General features: G+C 44.2%; 1 protein-coding gene across 1 annotated transcript in view; it reads right to left on the reverse strand.

Moving 5' to 3' along the window:
* LOC136883287 (uncharacterized) overlaps window positions 1-22,430 on the reverse strand; it is a 97,045-nt gene that overhangs the window by 65,962 nt on the left and 8,653 nt on the right. The window contains exon 2 of the mRNA XM_067155522.2: window positions 4,778-4,908. Coding sequence (XP_067011623.1) covers window positions 4,778-4,852 — 75 coding nt within the window. The 5' untranslated portion in view covers window positions 4,853-4,908. The remainder of the gene's footprint in view (window positions 1-4,777; window positions 4,909-22,430) is intronic.

Consider the following 22,430-nt stretch of genomic DNA (forward strand, 5'->3'; position numbering starts at 1 on the left):
ACATGGAGTGACCGGGATTTGAACCATGGAACCCAGAGGTAAGTGGCCGACGCGTACTTCGACATATTTCTAGCATCAAATGGCTAAAATGAAGAGAAACTAACCTGCAATTTTGCGTGTAGATATTTGGGGAAATCACAGTCCATTCCCCCAGCCGCAGGACGCACAACAATCTTACAATAAATACGGTCTGGGTGCTGTGTTTATTTGGTGGCGTGCCAGATGCGATCGTGCCGCATGCGATCCGTGCCACTAGCGACCGCATAATCTGTAACAGTGCCGGGTGCGACCGACGTTGACAAGCAAATTGTCATTTGATAAGTTGTGTCATCACCCAAGATAAGGTAAGCTAAACGAAGTGCAATCCCATTTCAACAAGTTCTATAAGCAGCTACTAATCCTACTTTACATAACACTTCTGGGGGGAAACTCGTTTTACAACACGAAACATGGTGATGCGTTTACGTCTTTTCCCACCGGGCGAGTTGGCCACGCGGTTAGAGGCGCGCGGCCCTGAGCTTGCATCCGAGAGATAGTGGGTTCGAATTCCACTGTCGGCAACCCTGAAGATGGTTTTCCGTGGTTTCCCATTTTCACACCAGGCAAATGCTGGGGCTGTACTTAATTAAGACCAGGGGCACTTCCTTCCCATTCCTAGCCCTTTCCTATCCCATCATCGCCTTAAGACCTGTCTGTGTCGGTGCGACGTTATGACACTAGCAAAAAAAGGATCCTAATTCTCTGAAATTATTTACGACTTAGGCCTACTTACTTATCGTGTCCTATTAGTACCTGGAGTGTCCGAAGACGTGTTCGGCTTGCCTGGTGCAGGTCTTTCTACCTGACTCCCGTGGGCGGCCTGCGCGTCTGGATGTGGGATTATGATAATGAAGTAGGGAGAGATGAAACCCGGTTTCGGCACGTAGCCTACTCCTCTCGAATAATACCAAGGGGTCTGCTCAATGCTTTACGCCGCCATCCGACGGCCAAATCACCATCAACAGCATCATATCTCCTCACTCCATTTGAACACTGCGGAAATGTTTGGATTTGAATCCAGGCTTTTGGCAAGCAATTTAGTGATTAGAAACTGTCTACCACCAACTCTCCTACCTTGCCGGCCAACATTCTGATGGTGAACTTTTTTATTCATCCAGGCTAAGTGGCTCAGACGGCTCGGACGGTTGAGATGCTGGTCTTCAGACTCCAACTTGGCAGGTTCGATCCTGGCTCAGTCCAGTGGTATTTGAACGTGCTCAAATACGTCAGCTTTGTGTCGGTGGATTTACTGGCACGTAAAGTAAGTCCTGCGGGGCTAAATTCTCCTTAAACCATAAAAGTAGTTACTGGGACGTAAAGCCAGCAACATTATTATATTGTTCTTTCGACCAACGGCACTCGAACCTGCTAACCACGGTCCTTTATTTTAGAAAAGACCAAGTTAGCTACTTATAAGCAATCTGTCACTTGGTGACAGCCCTTAATGCAGATCAATTGTAAGTGATTGATGGGTCGCATCAAGGCCGCACTAGATAGACTAGTTGGCCTTGGTCGCCTGCGGCACGTTGCTTATCCACTCGGTCGCTATTGGCACGATAATGGCCTGGTGGCATCTGGCACGGTCGCACGTAACCGTTTATTTACAGTAACCAAGGTAGGGCTCCATGGCTAAATGGTTAGCACGCTGGTCGGGTTCGATTCCCGGCAGGGTCGGGAATTTTAACCGTCATTGGTTAATCCCGCTGGCACATTTCATCCTCATCACGATGCGACGCGCAGGTCGCCTACGGGAGTCACAACAAACGACCTGCACCTGGCGAGCCGAACTTGTCCTCCGACACTCCCGGCACTAAAATCCATACCCTATTTCAATGAAGGAAGCAATGATGTCATCATAGCTTGCGCATGCCCACAGCGGTGAGTTGTGGAGCTCAAACCTCGTGCTCCTAACAACGAGACGAGACTGCTGTGACAAGCTAGATAGTCCTCGACAATGGCCGAAAACAGGGACATTCGTACATTTCAAATAGAACTAGGTGTTCATTTGCACGTGTGCACCTATAAAGGAGCCGCCACTGCTTTTCAGAAGTAAGAAAGGCGACAATCTGGAAGATAGATTAAAGCAGACTTGCAATAGTACAGAATATGTTTTAACGGTATTGGAATCGCTCCACGGCCGAAATTAAAGGATAATAATAATAATAATAATAATAATAATAATAATAATAATAATAATAATAATAATAATAATAATAATAACAAAACTAGACATCCATAGTCTCAATACAAAATACGGACAAATCAACAGAGTCCCTCACTTCAAATACCTGGGCGAAATCCTCGAACCAACCGGACAAGAGAAAATAGCCCAAAACAACCGTGTCCAAAAACTCAGAAGAGCTTATGGGAGAACAAGAGAAATCTACAACAAAAAATGTATGTCTCTCCACGTTAAGATTAAACATTACAATGCTGTAATCAAACCGGAGGCTTTATATGCAGGGGAAACTCTAACGCTTCATAGAAAGGGCGAACTGGAAAATATTCTAAAAGAAGAGCGAAAAATCATGAGGAAAATTTTAGGACCAAGACACACGGGAGAAGGGTACCGCCTCCAAACCCGGAAATCCACAGAAAAATTATCGAATATTGCGGCAGACCTCAGGAAAAAAAGGCTAAAATTTTATGGACATGTTAAGAGGCTTCCAGAAACTAGACTAACCCACCAAGTTCTTGAAAGAGTTGACAAACTGAAGAATTTTCCTTGGATACAACAAACAAAAGAGGACATGAAGAACGCACAAATTCTCTGCGAAGACATTTTGAATCGAAATATATATAGAAAGAAAATTGACAATTGGGAAGTTACTCCAGAGAATGAAGTACCAAAAAGAGCAGGTACCAAGTGGACGGAAGAAAGGAAAAGGATCTTCAGTCAACAGATGAAAGCATCCTGGATCCTCCGCAAACGAAATCATAAATAAAGCTTCGTGTGTTCCGAAAGGGGCCATTCACGCATAATAATAATAATAATAATAATAATAATAATAATAATAATAATAGTTACGGGATTTCCGTGGTTCACAGAGGTGTAAGAAGGTGTTGGGGTGAATGGGCAGACAACGAAATGACCAGAGCATAAGTTAAAGCACTAAATTTTGACATTTTATTTCTTTCCTTTTTTCTTTTTAGTTTAAAATTTGATAGATAATCTGAATAAGCAACAACAAATAACAGTTAAAGAGCTCGACAGCTCTAACAATAACAATGACTTAAAATCAAAAATCAGGTACAATAGAGAAAATTAGTTTACAAGGAATAAGCATTGTAGCTCTAAAGGTACACCATTTTAAAAGAGCACATTTGCTCCACTCATTTACATTCTAGGAGACTGACCTCCAAAATTTACTAGAGTCCAGCCTCTCAGAGGCACAACAGTCATTTACACACTTGTTTATAAATAATGACAATTTAAACAGGGGCAATGAGTGCCCATTCTAAATGGCCTTAATGTACAAAATAAAAGTTTTAAGACCGGCCATGAACAAAAGGTAATGGAAATGGAAATGGCGTATGGCTTTTAGTGCCGGGAGTGTCCGAGGACAAGTTCGGCTCGCCAGATGCAGGTCTTTTGATTTGACTCCCGTAGGCGACCTGCGCGTCATGATGAGGATGAAATGATGATGAAGGCGACACATACACCCAGCCCCCGCGCCGGCGAAATCAACCAATTAAGGTTAAAATTCCCGACCCTACCGGGAATCGAACCCGGGACCCCTGTGGCCAAAGGCCAGCACGCTAACCATTTAGCCATGGAGCCGGACTGAACAAAAGGTTAGGAGGCGAAACTCTAGCGCTCCTTTTGAAAGAGACTTTAAATCCTAAATGGGCTTATGGCCCGAAATTGCAGAGGCTAAGCCACTACAAAGGGCTGACTAGATGCGAAATATTAAATACAAAGATAGGGTGAGGAATTTAGAGTTTTGAAAATCTTAGTCGCCCCCATATCAAAGTTGAGTGGGAATTAACAGAGGGTGAAGACTCTTTATTCCCTACATTACATGTTTCCCAGCAGGGTTTGAATAAAATTCTCAGACTTGCCGAAAATTTACACTTAAACAGAGACTTCAGGATTTTACCTTAATAAAAGAAATTTGAAACCTTCCCCTCAGGAGCTATCACATATTAAGAGATGTTGAGCTGGTGGGCCTGCCCCTGCCTCCTAAATACGTTGTACACACACACTAGACCGGAGCGATGAAGATGACAATACGGCCCTAAAGCGCCCAGCTTTTATAGCTCAACTCAGAGGGGAAAGACCAGAACTGTCTTGAGCTAGGGAGAACGCCTGTACACACCCCCAATTTAATGGGCTAGAGAAATATACACAAAATTCCTGATTGTTAATAACTAAGAAAGAAGGAAGCCCCAGAAGCTCTGACAAACTTAGCGCATAAAAAAAAGCAATCTACAAACGCTTAAGGTTTACAAAAATTGAGAATTCCCTTAAAAGACAATTGTCCGTAATCCCGCCAGAGGGGGCACATACGCCGATAGTAGAGACATCTAAATATTTAAGGTCCAAATATCTTGTGATACATAGTTTAGGATTCACAACACAGATGGCCTTGTAGAAGGCGCGCGGTTCAACAGGACGGAGAGGTGTACCCCCGGTACAATAATAATAATAATAATAATAATAATAATAATAATAATAATAATAATAATAATAATAATAATAATAATAATAATAATAATAATAATAATTCAGACTTACAAAGCAGAGAAAGCTGACAAAAAAGGCTCCATTTCGTAGGGAAAATCCAAAGCAAGAGTCGAGAAGAACCAGCATCTCAAAAACTTCCAATGGGTCTCACTAATCTCTGAAGAACATGGGATGACTTGCTCCTGGAAGAAAGAAACGAAAAAATCAAACCATTTGGTAACATGAGTTTAAAGTTTATTTACATTATCTATTGTGGATGATCACTGCTACTAAAACGTTTAAACGCCGTCTCCCAGGCCAGGAAGATGTCACAAGTGATTTCTTATTTTAATGTTCATCTTATAAGGACATTTTCCAGGAGGTATTTTACGTTTTCTATTGGAGATTATTAAGATGCGTATTTCTATTCATCATCTTCTTATTCCTCGTCTTCACCGAGCTCGATAGCTGCAGTCGCTTAAATGCGGCCAGTATCCAGTATTCGGGAGATAGTAGGTTCGAACCCCACTGTCGGCAGCCCTGAAAATGGTTTTCCGTGGTTTCCCATTTTCACACCAGGCAAATGCTGGGGCTGTACCTCAATTAAGGCCACGGCCGCTTCCTCCCCACTCCTAGCCCTTCCCTGCCCCATCGTCGCCACAAGACCTATCTGTGTCGGTGCGACGTAAAGCAAGTAGCAAAAAAAAAATATATATATATTCCTCGTCTTCATACTGGTATGTTTCTTTCCATTAGGGGAGAGTGTTGTACCTTGTGTAGGGCTATAGTGTGCCTTAGAACATTTCTTTTGATCTGATTTGTGCCGCTATCTAGCGAGTACATATTGAACAAGACTGTCTAAAATACCAGTAGGTAGCACAGGCGGGAGTTCTGATTTGGCACGTTAACAAGAGTAGGAGCTGTTCAAACAAAACATTCTTTTAGCATCGGAAGTAAATATTTCGCTCCTCTTTGTATGCTTTGTAACATAGAAATGAAACTTCCTTTGTTACTACAACTACTTGCACAAGTGAGTAAATGCATATGCTGATATCAGTGATTTATTATAACCTCTAACTTAGGGAGCCAAATTCGTTGAAACATACATACTCTTGTACCTTGGAACACACATTATTTCTTGCTTATTTTTTATTCCTTTTGTTTGTTTTTTACTGTGCTAAAAAGTAAGTCAAGCACCCAAAGGATTCCGGATGATCCGGAAGTCTCGAAGAAAGCCGTTAGAACAACCACGGCTCCTCTAGAAACCAAATCTCTGTCAGAGAAGCTTGCAAAGTGTTCAATGTGAAGTTAGCTACTCAACATTTCGAAATTCTGAAACTTCCTGTTACAACCCAAGACTGGACAGCAGAAAAGTACGGTATTTTTTGAGACGGAAGTGAATAATTTGTTGAAATACATGAAAACAAAAACAAAAATGAATTCTGGTTTGACAAGTCTACCCGGTTCAGCAATAGGAATTACCCTCAGTTACGGAACAAAGACGTAGGTGGAGAAGAATGGATGAGGGAATCCGTGTAACGTCATCCTGACTTTATCATAAGAACTCCAATACCTACAGGACAACCAGTTTTAACCAAATGAATATAGCATTGCTCTTCGACCAAAACGATAAACACTGTGCGAGTTCCAAGCTAGATTTGGAATCCCCAGAATCTAGTGATACAACTAAGTCGGCTGCAAATCGTCTAGTTCTATTAATAGTTATGCTGCGAGTCTGGAGAGAGGACGAGTTTGGCAGTAACAGCGAGCGGACGTACGTGCTTCACGCTGAGTCACTCTCCTCGCCAGGCAACTGTGCTTGGTAGTGCATCTTACAAAAGTCTACTGTTTCTACTTTTAAGTACGCAGCACGAGCATTGTCAGGAAGCATTTCTCAGTGCTAGCTCTTTTCAGGTTTTATTTCAGGAGGACAAGGATGGAGCAGATATCCATACCAGCGAGACAGGCCGACTACGACTTCAGGGCAGCGACGGAAGACCTCCCAGTGAGGCTGTGCTCGGAGCTCGCCCCCGGCGCTGATGGTGTACAACCGGTGGGGGAAGTACACCTACAGGGAGACGATTGCCATAATCGATCTCCTTACAGCGATTGCGGAGCACTTCGGAGAGGGGACGATCGCCCAGCTCATTTACGAGGTGATCCCTGGTTGGATGGTCATCATCTGCCTCCGCGCCTACGTGTCTCAACACGTCCAGCTTGTCCGGCTACCAGGACTCAGGGAGCAGCTGGACGACACAGGCAGCCAGGAGGCAGCCTCCCAGACGTCACAGAAGACGTCCACCGTCCGGACGTAGACTACCAGGAGGCAGAGGAACAAGCAGGTGGGAACGGACCCACGCTTCTTGGCTCCCCCGGAGCCCAGGACCGAGGACGACGGCGGTACTCCCGAGCGCCGCGATGATGCGACACAAGTTGGTTTGCTGTACTTCACGAAGTACACGCAGACCGACAAGGCCGCCAACCAGGAACGTCCATCACCTGCCCGGGCCACCCAAGGAAGGCCCACCACCCGGGTGCAGACCAGGAAGGCAACCCGGACGGCGAAAGGCGGTACGGAGACGGACACCACCGGGCGTTCAGAGGCTGCCACGCAGGTTAGGCCTGCTAGCACCTCGTTCACGATGCGGACGTCGATGTGCGCTCCTCAGGACAGGGAATGCAACAAGATGCCAGCAACAACCGACGCCTCCGCGGCCAACCAGGAGGAGGGAGAAACCGTCGCTGCAGCGGGACCACTCGCTACCCAAGTGCCACCAGGCTGGGAGGAGGGCCACCAGGACGAGGCCTCCTCCCCAGCTGAGCAGAGACCACCGCCAGGAAGCAGACGCCACCCCCGGACAAGAAAGAAGAAGAGGACGCCGGCCAACCAGGAGAGGGCCGCCCAGCCGCCACCCAGGACTATTCCCAGGACAGCAGCCGACCGAGGAGAAGACCTCAACGGGTAGCGGATAATCAGGTGAGTTTTAAACGTCCCACTTAGCAGCTCTTGCAGTGTTTCCGGTTTTTGAGGTGGGGCCACCGGCAGGAGAGTTGTGGGCTCTTAGTGAGGTGCAACCGTTGTGGGGGTCTTTCTTTATTCGTGTCAGAAGTATCAACTTTACTTATAGATATTTAACAAAAAGCAACAAGATATCTACATTCCTACTATACAAATATACAAGTCTATTATACAATCACAGATAGAACAACAATATTCGAGAGCTAGATGATGCTTGCCCAGTATTGGGCGACGTCAATAGCGTTGGGGGAGGCTGCAATCAAGTCTTTCATAGTGCACATTGAAGGACATAAAACACGCTGACATAGATGTTGGATCGTCTGCTGCTCTCCGCAATCACAAAGTGATGAATCACTTGAGAAGCCCCACTTCCGCAAGTTTACTTTGGTTCTGCCGACTTCTGTACGGAGTCTGTTAAGGGCTTTCCATACTGTCCACTTCTCCTGGTGTCCACATGGAAGACTTTCCTTTGGCTCTATCCAGTTGGAAAGGTGGTGGATTCTTTCTTTCCACATTGTGACTCTAGCATTCTCTGCTTTCCCCTCAAGGTTAACTGATGTGCGGAGAAAACTTTTCCTAGATTTTAGCCTCTGTGTGGCTGGTTGGTATCCATAGAGAGGATGTGCTTCTGAAGAATGCCTGGAGCCTTTCTTTGTTAGCTGCTACCTCCCTACGAATCTCACCGGGAGCAATACCAGCTAAAAGTTGGACCTTCTCAATGGGTGTAGGTTTCAAACATCCAGTGATGATCCTGCAGCTTTCGTTTAAAGCGATGTCGACCTGCTTCGTATGAGCTGACCTGTACCAAACCGGGGAGGCATATTCTCCTGCAGAATAGCATAGAGCTAGAGCTGATGTTCTAATTGTTTGTGGTTGTGTTCCCCAACTTGTTCCTGATAACTTTCGTAGAATGTTGTTTCTGGCAGCTATCTTTTGTTTCAGGTTTTGGCAATGTTTGTTATATGTTAATGTGCGATCCAGCATAACTCCCAGGTACTTTGGTGTAAAGCAGTGTTCCAGTAAGTTCCCCTTCCATAGTACTTTGAGTTTCTGAGAGGCTTGCACATGCCGCAGATGGAACGCACAGATTTGAGTATTAGCTGGATTTGGTTTGAGTTGGTTTTTCTCGTAATAGGTACCTAGCTCTTCTAATGCAGCAGTTAAAGAGATCTCTGCTTCATCAAAGGTATCAGTTTGAGTAGTAAGTGCAAGGTCATCGGCATATATAAAGCTTTTAGTATTTTCTGGTAATGGCTGGTCATTAGTGTAGATGTTGAAAAGAATAGGAGCCAGTACACTGCCTTGAGGTAGTCCATTCCTTTGATTCCTCCATCTGCTTCGGCGTCCTTGGAATTCGACAAAAAAGCGACGATTTTCCAGGAGAGTAGCTATCATCTTGGTTACCTTGATGTCTGTAATCATTCTATAAAGTTTGTGTAATAATATCCTGTGATTTACTGTATCGTAGGCGGCTGAGAGGTCCACAAAAGCCACACCAGTAATCTTCTTCATTTCAAACCCGTCCTCGTTATGCTGGGTTAGATGTAAAACCTGTGCTGTGCAACTCTTTCCTGGGCGGAAGCCACATTGCTGAGGGATTAGGACTTGGTCTACTACTCCCATTAAGCGAATGAGCAACATTCTTTCCATTATTTTGTATAGGTGGCAGAGTAAGGAGATTGGTCTGAAATTTTTAGGGTTCGAAGGTTCCTTTCCAGGTTTCAGAAATGCGATCACCTTGGATTTTCTCCATATTTTTGGAATTTTTAGGGAAGTAAAGCAGTTGTTGAAGAATTTTAAAAGCCATGCCTGTGTGGTTGAACTGAAGTGTTTTATTTGTTCTATTGTGATATCATCTAATCCTGCCGCTTTTCCATTTTTGGCGCATTGAATCGCTTTCTGTAATTCCGTTATTTCAAATAGCCGGGATAGGTTACTGGACTTCATTACCTCGCTTTTTAGGATATTATGTTCCATCTTCCTTATTGGGTGATTTGTTTTCCCATTGATGGCAAGCTGATTTGCGATTTGGTTTGCCGTAACATTTGCATGGACTGGTCCCTTGGTTGGATCGTTGCTAAGTCGTTTGAGAAGCTTCCAAGCCTTTCGGCTATCCCTTGACATGTCAGTTTCCTCCATAAGTTTGATCCAAGCATCTTTCTTTGCCTCTGCAATTGAGGAAAGCAGTTTCCTTCCAGCTGAGATAGTGTCTTCACTTAGTGGATCTTCCTGAAACAGTGAAATATATGTGTTCATTTGGGCAGCTGTGTCTGAAGTTAGACCTTGTATATAGTTAACTCTGCATCCTCGTGGTATGGAAGCGCGGGAAGCTTTCTTCACAGCTTCAACAAACTGATCATAAAACTCTGGTGTTGGGTGGATATCTGATATTATTTTATCAAGGGTTGAGCTGAACTTCTCCCAGTCTGCTTTTTTGAAATTATATCTCCTTCGAAACGGAATCTTTATTGGTTGAATTGCAGAGAAAAGTTGACACATTACGGGCCGATGCTGGGTATTTGGAATAGGATTGCACATTGATTTCACACATTGCTGTGCCACGTGTTCACTCACAAATATCAGGCCTGGGTTGAAGCCTCGTCGCCATCTACTGCTGTTAAAGGATGGAGGTAGTTTGGGGTCATGAATAAGTTGTAATTGGTAATCATCAGCCCATTCTAACACAGCTTCTCCATTATTATCATCATCTGTATATCCCCATGCACTGTTATGGCTGTTGAAGTCTCCAACCACAAAGCTTGTCTTTTGCTTGAAGTAGTTATCTGGAATTTTAAAGGAGAAATCTACATTTGGTGGTTTGTAGATGCCCGAAACGGTGCAGTTACTGAGTTCCACAGTTATTATCTCGATTTGATTTTCATTGGTGGTTGCAACAGACAAAATTTGTAAATTTGGTTTGGCAAAAACAGCGCTGCCATACTGTCTGTGGGGAATCTCGGCCACAAGTTTCATTCCCGCTATTTTTGGTCGCCGTAGTTGCTCATCCCTGTGAGTTTCCTGAAGGCATAATATATCACATTTGTAAGTTTGACAAAGCTGGTGTAATATTCCTTCTTTAGATGGAGATAAACCTTCAATATTTACAGATATAATGGTTAGTGTTGGTCTTGATAAAGACCGTTCTGAATATAGCGATTGGGTCATATTGACTGGTAGATATTTCTGGAATGCCGACGTTCAGTTCAGTACTGGAATTTTAATCCAGGTACCTATGCAGGGGCACCACGAGCAGGAATCTGCTTCACCCCCATTGTGGGTTTGATCACCACTACACGGCCTGCACAGCACTTAAAGAGGCGCCGGTGTGCGCCAAATGCGCTAACTGCGCGGGGGCAACCCGGCCTCTCATCGCAGTTGCCCTGTTTACCGGGCCGTGGCGCCGGCAGAAAGAAAGGAGGCCCGGCGTTATGACCCACCCCCATCCAAGAGGACCCCGCCCAGGCGGCTTGGCCTCATTCTCCGGGATCGGAGACTGGGTACGAGGGACCCCAAGGAGGCAGCGCTGTGCGGCGGGCCGTAGTGGTACTAGACGCATGGATCCGCAACTGGCAAGGCCCGCGCTAGTCACGGCAGTGCCCAGGCGGACTGATCCCCTTATAACTGGAATGGTGAGATTATGGTTCATGGCTGGTGCATGATACCATTTTCTCAACTACCACAAACACCTGAACCTATCCAGAAACCACATCCTTTGCATGTGCTATCAAAATTTGTCAGGTTTTACATGTGGGTTCTTTCTTTGTCCGCCTATGCGGTTTTCTCCTGACCCTTAAAACCACGCCTTAACACTAACTTACCAACACAAACCTTGCCTGGTAACGCGTCTGTGAAAACAGGCAGGTACTCCTGTAGTACCTTTCCCACTCTTTCCTGCTATATCTCTTCTTCTTAGAAATTAATAGTATGTCGGAGGCAATGTAGATTGAGTCGAGTGCCACAAGGGGGAAGAAAGTTGAGGGTTTTTGGCTGAATTAATGTGGCAAGAACCGATGTTTATTATCACATGTCAGCAGAAACTTTCGTATGGTGTCCTCAGAGCAACAACTTCATTTGTAGACGAAACAAGTTTGTATTACGCCACTCATAATCTAGAAGAAGAAACAAACAGTGTATAAAAAACTGTATTCTCGCTTTTAGGAAGCAAGAAGAGGAAAGGAAAGTGTGATCGATGAAGTATTACGACAGTACGCCTTAGCAATTTCACGAAAACTCAATAATGAAAACAAACATTTCTGTGAATCACATACTTTATCGAGTTCTTCTTCCGGGTTGAAGCGTGTTGTTGCTTTTTGTACATTCCGTACAGTTTGCTGACGTTTCGAATACATTATAATATTCTTTGTCAAAGCGACTAAAACATCCCTACTCGATCCGTCTCCCAGCCTCGAAACGTCGGCAAACTGTAAGAAACAACAACACGGTTCAGTCCGGAAGAAGAGCCAAATAACTCAAGAGATCGTGGAAGCTTCACATAAGACGTGCTTTATTAGTCAATTCAAGAATAAAAAGTTAAATCAGGAGCAGGAAAATTACGACATTCGTATCACGTATCCACGCTTATGAGGGGAAGGAAAAGGATAAGATTGCAGAAGAAATTTTTGAATCTTACAGGGAGCGATTTATCCATTACCCTCCCTCTTCCATTTTCAAAACAAACCAAAGTGGATTTGAGCGCGAACTGCGATCATAGCGACTCTGTCTTTTATTGGGTAGAGACACACTTACACAGCAGAGCAATCAGTTAGTATGGCGACACATTAGTCCCATGGTCAACATGGATACATCTATAATTCCCAAACAATATACTCTGTTTCATGAACCGAGAGGAACGTTTGGTCCAACAGTTTTAACATTATTCATGAGTTGTATTTTTGGGCTTATGCCGTGTAAATAATTATAAACACACTCAACGTTTCAAAAGGAACCTTGCCTTTCTTCATCAGGAGACAAAAGAGAAAAGAAACGACGTATTGATGGTTGCTAGGAGAAAGCAACAAGGAAGCTTCAAATGGTGCCCAAAGAAGTAAAGGGGACGCCATTTTAGCCCAATGCTAGAGACAATGAATACTAACAGCAAAGCATTACTCTCTAATGGTTCTGATTATAGGTAGCCATGATTCACTGAGGTTGTAACCTGTATCGCGGTTGAAATTATCTGGATGTTTACGTATTTCAACCGCCTCCCTGATAATTCTTGGGCGATATTGCTTTATACGGGCAAGAACATCCACTTCTTGGAACAAGACATCATGACCAGGTGTTAGGGCATGATCAGCAACAGCTGATTTATCAGGTTGGTTGAGTCTGATACATCTGGTATGTTCTTTGATGCGAGTACACACCGTTCTCGAAGTCTGCCCAATATAAACCTTGCCACAAGTACAGGGAACTCTGTAGATACCAGGTTGTTGTAATTTAGGCAAACTATCCTTAGTTGGTCGCAGGAGTTGCCTAATCTTAACTGATGTTCCAAAAACAGTTCGTACATGGTACCTACGTAAGATTTTAGCAATACGATGCGTCGTGTTATGTATGTAAGGTAGGTAAGCAGTTCCTTTTACATCTTTTTTCTTAACAGACGTCAGATTATGTGCCGATTTCAGAACCCTTGAGATCAAAGCTCTGCTGTAACCGTTGCTCTCAAAGGTGGTTCTCAAGGTGTTAATTTCCTGTTGTAGATCTGACGCTTCACAAATCCTCCTGGCACTGGTAGTCAGAGTTGTAAGGATACCATGTTTCTGGACAGGGTGATGGTGAGAATCTGCGTGGAGATATCTATTGGCGTGTGTAGGCTTACCATACACGCTGTGTCCTAAAGATCCATCCTCTTTCTTGGTGACGAGAACATCTAAAAATGGTATCTTGCCGTCAGATTCCATTTCCAAGGTGAAACAAATGGAAGGGTGCTGGCGATTAAGGTGATCCAGAAAGTGACCAAGATTGTCTTCACCTTCTGTCCATACGACGAACGTATCATCCACAAATCGCCACCAGATCTTCGGTTTGCAAGGTGCCGACGACAAAGCTTTCTCTTCGAAGTTTTCCATGAAGAAATTGGCCACAACAGGAGAGAGAGGACTTACCATGGCCACACCATCTGTCTGTTCATAATATTTCCCATTCCATAGAAAGTAGGAGGAGGTCATGCAGTGATAGAAAAGCCTTGCGATCTCTTCAGTAAAAATATCATTAATGAGAGACATAACACCATCAACAGGTACTCTCGTAAACAGAGACACCACGTCGAGACTCACCAAGATATCGCCTGGCTGAAGTGATATAGTTTTTAACTTCTCAATGAAGTGTGTGGAATCCTTAATATATGAAGGGGTGTTACCCAAGTGTGGTTGAAGAAGACTACCTAAATATTTCGAAAGGGCATATGTCGAGGAACCAATCGTACTGACAATAGGCCTAAGAGGAACACCCTCCTTATGTATTTTGGGAAGGCCATACAGTCTCGGAGGAATAGCATCCCCTGGAAGGAGACTCTTTGCTATATCTTCTGGAATAGAAGATTTCTTGACCAATTTGACGGTCATATTTGAGTAGCGAGTTGTGGGATCACGACTGTTAATCCTGTATATAGGATCAGCTAACAAGGACAAGATCTTGTTGTCATATTCATCTTTATCCATCACCACCGCCGCATTACCCTTGTCAGCGGGGAGAACGATTACATCAGAATTGTCCCTTAGATCTTTTAGCGCCCGGATTTCACCTTGTTAGGTGGATTAGCGGTCTTGAGAACTCTGGAACATTCTTGTCTAACTTCCTCAGCTTCTTCAGGTGTGAGGTTATATACCGAGGATTCTATAGATGTAATAAGTTCCTCAATCGGAATTCTTCTAGGCGATTTCCATGCGATTTCCATGCGATTTCAAGATGTCTTTCACTGGTTTTGCTGCGTGAGACGGTCCATTGTCGTGTAACAAAATCACTTTGCCATGTCTTCTGGCTCATTCCTGTCGTCTTTCGAACAATTCCTGATTTAAATTAATCATTTGTCGGCGATAGTGTTGTGCATTGACGGTTTCGCCAGGCTTCAAGAGTTCATAATACACAATACAATACCGCTCTAACCGAGCTCAATAGCTGCAGTCCCTTAAGTGCGGCCAGTATCCAGTATTCGGGAGACAGTGGGGTTCTCGGCATCCCTGAAGATAGTTTTCCGTGGTTTCCCATTTTCACACCAGACAAATGCTGGGGCTGTAGCTTAATTAAGGTCACGGCTGCTTCCTTCCCGCTCTTAGCCCCTTCCTGTTCCATCGTCGCCGTAAGACCTATCTGTGTCGGTGCGACGTAAAGCAACTAGTAAAAAAACAAAAAGAAATCCGTGCCGCAAATGTTCTTTTTCAGGCACAAACGTCGACATGATCACTGAACGATACAACACAGACGTTAGTGTTTGGCGGACTCAACTTGTGTGTGTTTGTAGGTTAATGTCAGACGAACAAACTGAAGTATGTGTCAAGTTTATACGCTGCGTACTGTTCGCTGGCGCCATCTCTTAGTGAAAGCGGAAAAGACTTAGGCATACACCTGGTATAGACCAACGGTAAAGAATTCTTAAATTCAAAATGTCATTATTAGTGAAATCTTGCTCGCGAACAGACGAGATTTCCTTTTTCTGAAGACGGAGAGCAAAGTTCTCTGCGAAACGCGAAGAATTTCACCTTGCTTTCTGACACGGCATGTGTATAGTAGTATCCTCGATGCGCCTGTGAAAATAGCTGCGTGATAGTCTAATGCTGTGGGAGAAATACTGTCCCGCAGCACATAGTTATATCATCAAGAGCGAGAATTCTTTGACAGCACTCGCACCCAGCCAAAGTTAAAAGCTGAAATATTTCGTGCCTTATATACAGCTGCCCACATGGATCCAGAATAATTAACATGCTATTTCAATCATTTTAAATTACAGAAAAATATTATTAATGAAAATGTTTAAATTTCATTCTTTAAATTTAGAAATATAAATGATAATCTACAGCCTGTTTCCAGTCATTCGACCGGGTCAGGAATGGAACGAATGAAGCCCCATCTAGCGGCGAGGATGGGAATTGTGCCGGCTGCCGAAGCCTGTCGCACTCCTCTGGGGCAATGATTAATGACTGGCAGATGAAATGATATTGAAGAGTGTCGTTGGAATGAAAGATGACAGTGAAAATCAGACCACCCGGAGAAAAACCTGCCCCGCCTTGTTCAGCAAAAATCTCATATGGAATGACCTGGATTTGAATCACGGAACACAGTGATGAGAGGCCGGCGCGCTACTACCTGAGCTACGGAGGTACTAAATTTTGAAATATAAATGATGATGTAAAATGGTTAGAGAGTCCTTCAGCAAGGACACGACAATATCGTGCAGAAAGTCCGTTGTGAAACGCACTTCTACCAGGATGCGAGACACAAGTCGAGGCCGTGCACTTCCTAGTTTCTAAATGGAATGTTATAGTACTCTCTGTCCGACTCGTTGGCTGAATGGGTAGCGTACTGGCCTTCGGTTCAGAGGGTCCCTTGGTTCGATTCCCGGCCGTGTCAGAGATTTTAACCTTAATTGGTTAATTCCAATGGCTCGGGGGCTGGGTATGTGTGGCATATTCAGGATTAGAAATCCTAGGTAGGGTCCTCATCTTCACAGACAAACAGGTCGACTAATAGGCCGTCTACAAGAAAAAGACCCGCACCAGGCCTCTCCGGAAACCATACGCCATTATTATTATTATTATTATTATTATTATTATTATTATTATTATTATTATTATTATTATTATTATTATACTCTCTGAGGTATGGAAGACATGGCTCGTAGAAACGTTTTCTCACTGTGCCTACCTCCAATGCTTGGTCTCAGAACGAACAGTTGGATCCAAGACGTAGGCAGCACACTGCATCTAGTTTATTCTCACGATATCAGCTCTACTGTTGGAGCAATATGATGACACTCAGTGCACTTCCTCTATACAGTATAACATTATCCGCAAAAAAGCCTTATCACTTCTTCCAGCTCTTTATTCATATCATTTATACCAGGCGGCCCGCGAGCGCCGTACTTTCTACTTATAAATGTCCCGCTTGCCTTTGCTGGCAAGATGTAGTGTTTACAGTGCACCGTGTCTTCTGGTATGGGCTAGAATAAATTTGTTACTTTCATTGACCTATCCCAGTCTTATGCTTGGCTTTGACAATATGAAAGTGGCTGAGGTATGAGTGATGCTAGTAATGCCATTCCTCATGTAGCCAGTCCCTGCTATGAATGGTGTGAAAATGTCGTTCATAGGGTTGGTTGGTGCACGCATTTCAGTGGGCTTGGCAGACTGATATGCAATAGCAACTTCTAGCCCAGTGAGGAAAGCAACGGGAAACTACCTCACTCCTCATTTTCCTAGTACGCCTCTTCAGTGACACCTAGGCAATCTATGACAGCCAATGGTAGACCTGTGGAGGATCCAACCAGCCTTCGGGCTGAATACCCAACATACATACATACAAATGTCCCGCATGCAATAGTGATGCATGGGATGCCTAATCACTTGTTTTCCAAGGAGCAACAACGTGCTGTATTTCGGATGTTGTATAACAAAGAGCAATCACTTGACTGCACACGTTATATAACAGGGTGCATTCGTAAATACGCCAAAGATGCAGAAAAGATAATTTAATAACTTATTGATTTATACACGTGCAGACATTTCACTCTATAAAAGAAATGTTCGTATCAAACAAAAACTAATACATATTATTATAGCTTCAAACCTCAGAAAATGAAAATATCACACTTAGATTTTCCAGAACGTTTCGTTCTACAACTATTCATAATAGATACGCTCAGAAACATGTCCCATATGGTGCAGGCAGTGCTGAACAAGCCTCGCAGTGTCTACATAGACACGTCTCAATATTTCAGGTGTCACCGCAGCACAGGTCTCACGAATTCGTTGTTGAAATTGTTCAACATTTTCTGGCTCAATTTCATACACTTTCGTTTTGATATATTCCCACAGATAAAAATATCAGTAGAGTGAGATCAGGCGATCGTGGTGGCCACTGCCTTCCACAGCCCTTTTCTTTTGATTAAATAATAAAAGCAATGCGTGCCGCAAATTTTCTTTTTCAGGCACAAACGTCGACATGATCACTGAACGATACAACACAGACGCTAGTTTCGGCTAAGCTTCCGCGCCTCCGAGGACATTTTACGCCCTAACGGGGTACAGCACACCACCAGAAGAGGCGTACTTCATGCAGCGGGTCCGGATATCGTGCATCAAGATGTTTCCTAACGGCTCGAAAGTAGTGAGGTAGTGCACCATCATGTTGGAACCAATGCTGCAGTACTACCTGCAGTGGAATATCTTCTAGAAGATTTTCTAGAGACAAGTCGGTCCCTAAAAGTTCCAGTGAGCTTAGGAGCTATAAAAACAGGACCAATTATGTAGTTTCCCAGAATACCGCACCACGCATTAACCCGCTCCTCCCCTCCCTGGAGTTGCATAGGCTGAGCTTGAATCCAGTGGAGGTTTGCTGGAACCCAATAATGGAAATTGTAAGCGTTGACGATAGAATCATTCGAACAGTAACATTCATCGCTCCACAGGCTATTCCTGATAAAATGCGGACCTTGCTGTAATGCCGCGGCGATCAAAAATCATCTCCACAGAGTGGATGTAATGTGCGTCTTATAAGGGTGCCATTTTCTCCTCTTCAGGACTCTTTCTATTGACGTTCGGGATCCTCCTAGCTCACCCGCAGTTCATCTTTGCCCTAAGTAACATTAAATATATGGACGTTGTCATAATGATGGTTTGTATATTATTATTATTGTTACTGTTATTATTTTATCACCACAGTAAGGTGAATTTCAACTTATCGTGTGAAGGAGCAGGTTCAAAGTATTGCAGTACATTTTGTACAATTTCAGCATTGTCGCAGATGGGTCTGTCTCTGCTACTACATGCCTTGAATGATCTATTAGCTTTCAGTTGCAGCTCTGTTCGGTGAAATACGTGTATAGAAGGCATACGTCTGTTTGGAAAATCCAGTGCATACCATCTGCGAGCTTCGGCTACATTCCGACCAAATTACCTATAGATTAAAATGGTGTCTACCGAGCTCGATAGCTGCAGTCGCTTAAGTGCGGCCAGTATCCAGTAATCGAACCCCACTGTCAGCAGCCCTTTTTCACACCAGGCAAATGCTGGGGCTGCACCTTAATTAAGCCCACGGCCGCTTCCTTCCCATTCCTAGGCCTTTCCTATCTCATCGTCGCCATAAGAAATATTTGTGTCGGTGCGACGTAAAGCAAATGGCGAAAAAAAATGATGTCTGTGTTCTCGTCGTTGCAGAACACACTAGCCATCGCCGATATGCAGACAGCAAATATATCGCTGCCGTACCATACACCAGCCTAGTATTATGCGGTTGAAAACGAGGCTTACTAATGCAAAGGATTATATTAGACGGATAGCGCTGAGGAACATACTGCGAGGGACCGTCGGTTTGTTATCTCTTCATTTTCTGGCGTAACCTGCCAGTTGGCAGTAGTGCCCCTGTGAAAATCAGTTAGTAGACATCCCATTCATAATTAATGCATGCGGGACATTTATAAGTAGAAAGTACGGCGCTCGCGGGCCGCCTGGTATATACAGAATGTAACCGAACTCAACCGACAAACTTTCGAACGTTGTTCAGGGATACGTTCTGAGTGTATTGTATAATAGACCCGTGGACTCCGGTGGCTCCTTACAGAGTAATTGTATTTCGTTTGGTCTGTTGCCCCAGTTAGCTTTGTATCTGTACTGCACTGAAAATTATAATAATGTTATTTGTTTTACGTCCGCCCTACATGATAATTCTTGACAGACGATGAGGTTTCGGAATTTTGTCCCGTAGGAGTTCTTTAACGTGCCGGAAGCCAACGACATGCAGTTGTTACCTCGCACATAACTCCGCATCAGCTTCGGCGCCTCCGTAGGAGAGGTGGACTTCATGCAGCGGGTCCGGAAACCCATATTTCCACCCAGGGCGGTAAAACAAATCTGAGTACTGGTATACTGTATGTTGTTTTAGGAGCAACCAAGAGATTACTAACCCGCCATCACCACCGATAACAGCGACTGTAGCAGATCTTATATCCGCAGTACTTAAACGCAAGCATATGGAAACTTTTCTCTCATCTGAGGCATTACATGAACTTTATTCGCACTAGAGCTCGACTCAAAAGACGAGTGTCTTCCCCGAATTGAGGGCCCAGCTGTCTTCTCATACATTTTAATTGTTTTGCATGATAAGCATTGGAAAAATCCCGTGTATTTTAAAGTGCTCTCCCTTACTTCTCCGAACTTAGTCCAAGCGAAGCTCGTAACTGCTTTTTCCTTCTTTTTTCTGCTGTTATAAATCCTCACGATTTAATTTATTTACAGGACATAACTTTGGCATTATGTCTTATGTCTTACATTCTCTTATCATCACTAGAAACAGTGTCCGAGCTTCTACTTGAAGTCCACAGTGTTATGTCATCATCAATAACCAAGTTGACGCTGCTTGTTAGATCAACCAGTTTACCTACTACTACCACCGCCAGACGACTATTCAACCAACACCAATCGCTCTCCTATGACCCTAGCGCTCATTGTTTACGTTACTTCGTTATTCTTCGAAAACATTCGGTAATTCTCGCGATAATCACGATTCGCCTTCTCAGTGCATTCGTGGAGGGAGTACAATATGATTCACCCCGGTGAAACTTCAATGGGGCTTTTGGTACCAATCTGAGCTAACTTCAGGTAGTTTATGTCATACTTATTATATCGCGCTGGAGGTTATTCACAACGTATTGACAGTCGTAGACAGGTTCTATAGGTGGCAGGCAAGCAATAATGAGAGGCTATTTGACACGAGGTTAGTACACTGCCGAAAACAACATGAAAAATCCTCAAAGACTGCGTCCAATGGCACCAGGGTATATTATGTGCACACTGAGGGGTTGTTGGGTTAGTGATTTATTTGCCACGGACATCGACGATCAGAGGGCGCTCAGCAAGCCAGTCCATGCGCACTCTGTTCTGACTCTGCAGGTAGGAACTGTGCTGAGGTTAGAGGTGAACAGTGTTTGCAACATTCATTCTAGGGTACAACCATACCCCTCCGAAGAGTACGTGCTCCTGTCGGACAACTGCTGCCATTTCAACGGGGTCGTATTCTGGGCCTGAAGGAAGCTGGATGGACGTATTGATGGATTGCTGCACATGTTGGGTACTATAAATTAGTGGTGTGTCGCTGCTTTCAGCAGTGGTCTGTGGAACATTATCACACTCGTATACCAGGCTCCGGACGTCCGCGCAGTGCAGACGCATGTCAAGATCGACGCATTGAGCGAACAGCAGTTGCCGACCGAACTTCATTCAAGAACGAAATCAGGTCACATGTTGCACCTGCTGTATCACCAAGGACCACTGGGATCCGTCTGCTTGCAGCAGTGGCCAGGCTACCACTGACAACACGACACCGCCAAGCACGGCTACTCTGGTGTCGCGAAAGAGCCAACTGGAGAGGGGAATGGCGCTCTGTTATCGTCCGTGAAGGGAGTAGGTTCTGTCTGTATGCAAGTGATGGGCGTACAAATGTATGGCGTAGACCAAGTCAGCGGCATATTCCAGAGTGCATTCGCCCACGACACCCAGGTCCCACCCCAGGCTTTATGGCGAGGGGGCCATCAGTTTAAACTCGCGATCATAGTTGGAGTTTCTGCAGGGTAACGTAACCAGTGCCTGCTACATTGCCTAGGTTGTTGTCCCCGTGCTACTGTCATTTCTTCGACAGGAAGGTGATGTGCTTTTTCAGCAAGACAATGCGCGTCCACGCATAGCTGCTGCAACGCATCGTGCTCTAAATGATGTAGAGAAACTACCCTAGCCAACAAGATCACCGGATTTCTCACCAATTGAACACACATGGGACATGCTTAAGCAGGAACTTACGCGTTTTCCAGAGCCTACAAGGACCATTGCCAATTTTCACCAAAAGGTGCAAGATGCTTGGGACAATGTATCGCAGGAAGCCATTCGGCACCTTTATGATAGTTTGCATGCGCGAATACACGTCTGCATTGCTGCCAGAGGGGTGTACACTGTTTATTGATGCGACTGTTTGGGCACCTTGTGTGTTTCATTTGGTCTGAATTTGTACTCATGTACACCTGCAATGTCACATCGCTTGTGAATAAAATGATGTTGTCCTTTAGGATGCTGCATGTTTGTTTTTCGGCAGTGTATTTCAAAGTCCAACTTTAATCAGTGGGCTCTTTTGGCTAAGAATTAGTCATATAACGTCAGGTATTGTGGAAATAATGCTGTTGATTTTCATTGAATCCGACTTTAGCCAATCGATGGACTTTGTTCGAACTCACCCATATCGATTTTAAGCGAGCTCCCATGCTATTTGTGTTGTTTGAATTCCATGTGCCTGTGTTATGTGAATTTCTAAACGCTGTGAAACTTTGTCCCTTGTGTTTATTGGAAATATCTCTTCACCAGTCCTCCTGAAATCCTGCATTTCCTGTTTGAGCACACCTCAGGGGCTGGAAGCTGAATGATTCTATTAATGTATTTCTATATATTTCGTGTCTTAGTGCATTTCTTTCTTTCTTTCTTTCCTTTCTTTCTTTCTTTCTTTCTTTCTTTC

Source organism: Anabrus simplex, chromosome 11, assembly GCF_040414725.1.
Source record: "Anabrus simplex isolate iqAnaSimp1 chromosome 11, ASM4041472v1, whole genome shotgun sequence".
Classification (NCBI taxonomy): domain Eukaryota; kingdom Metazoa; phylum Arthropoda; class Insecta; order Orthoptera; family Tettigoniidae; genus Anabrus; species Anabrus simplex.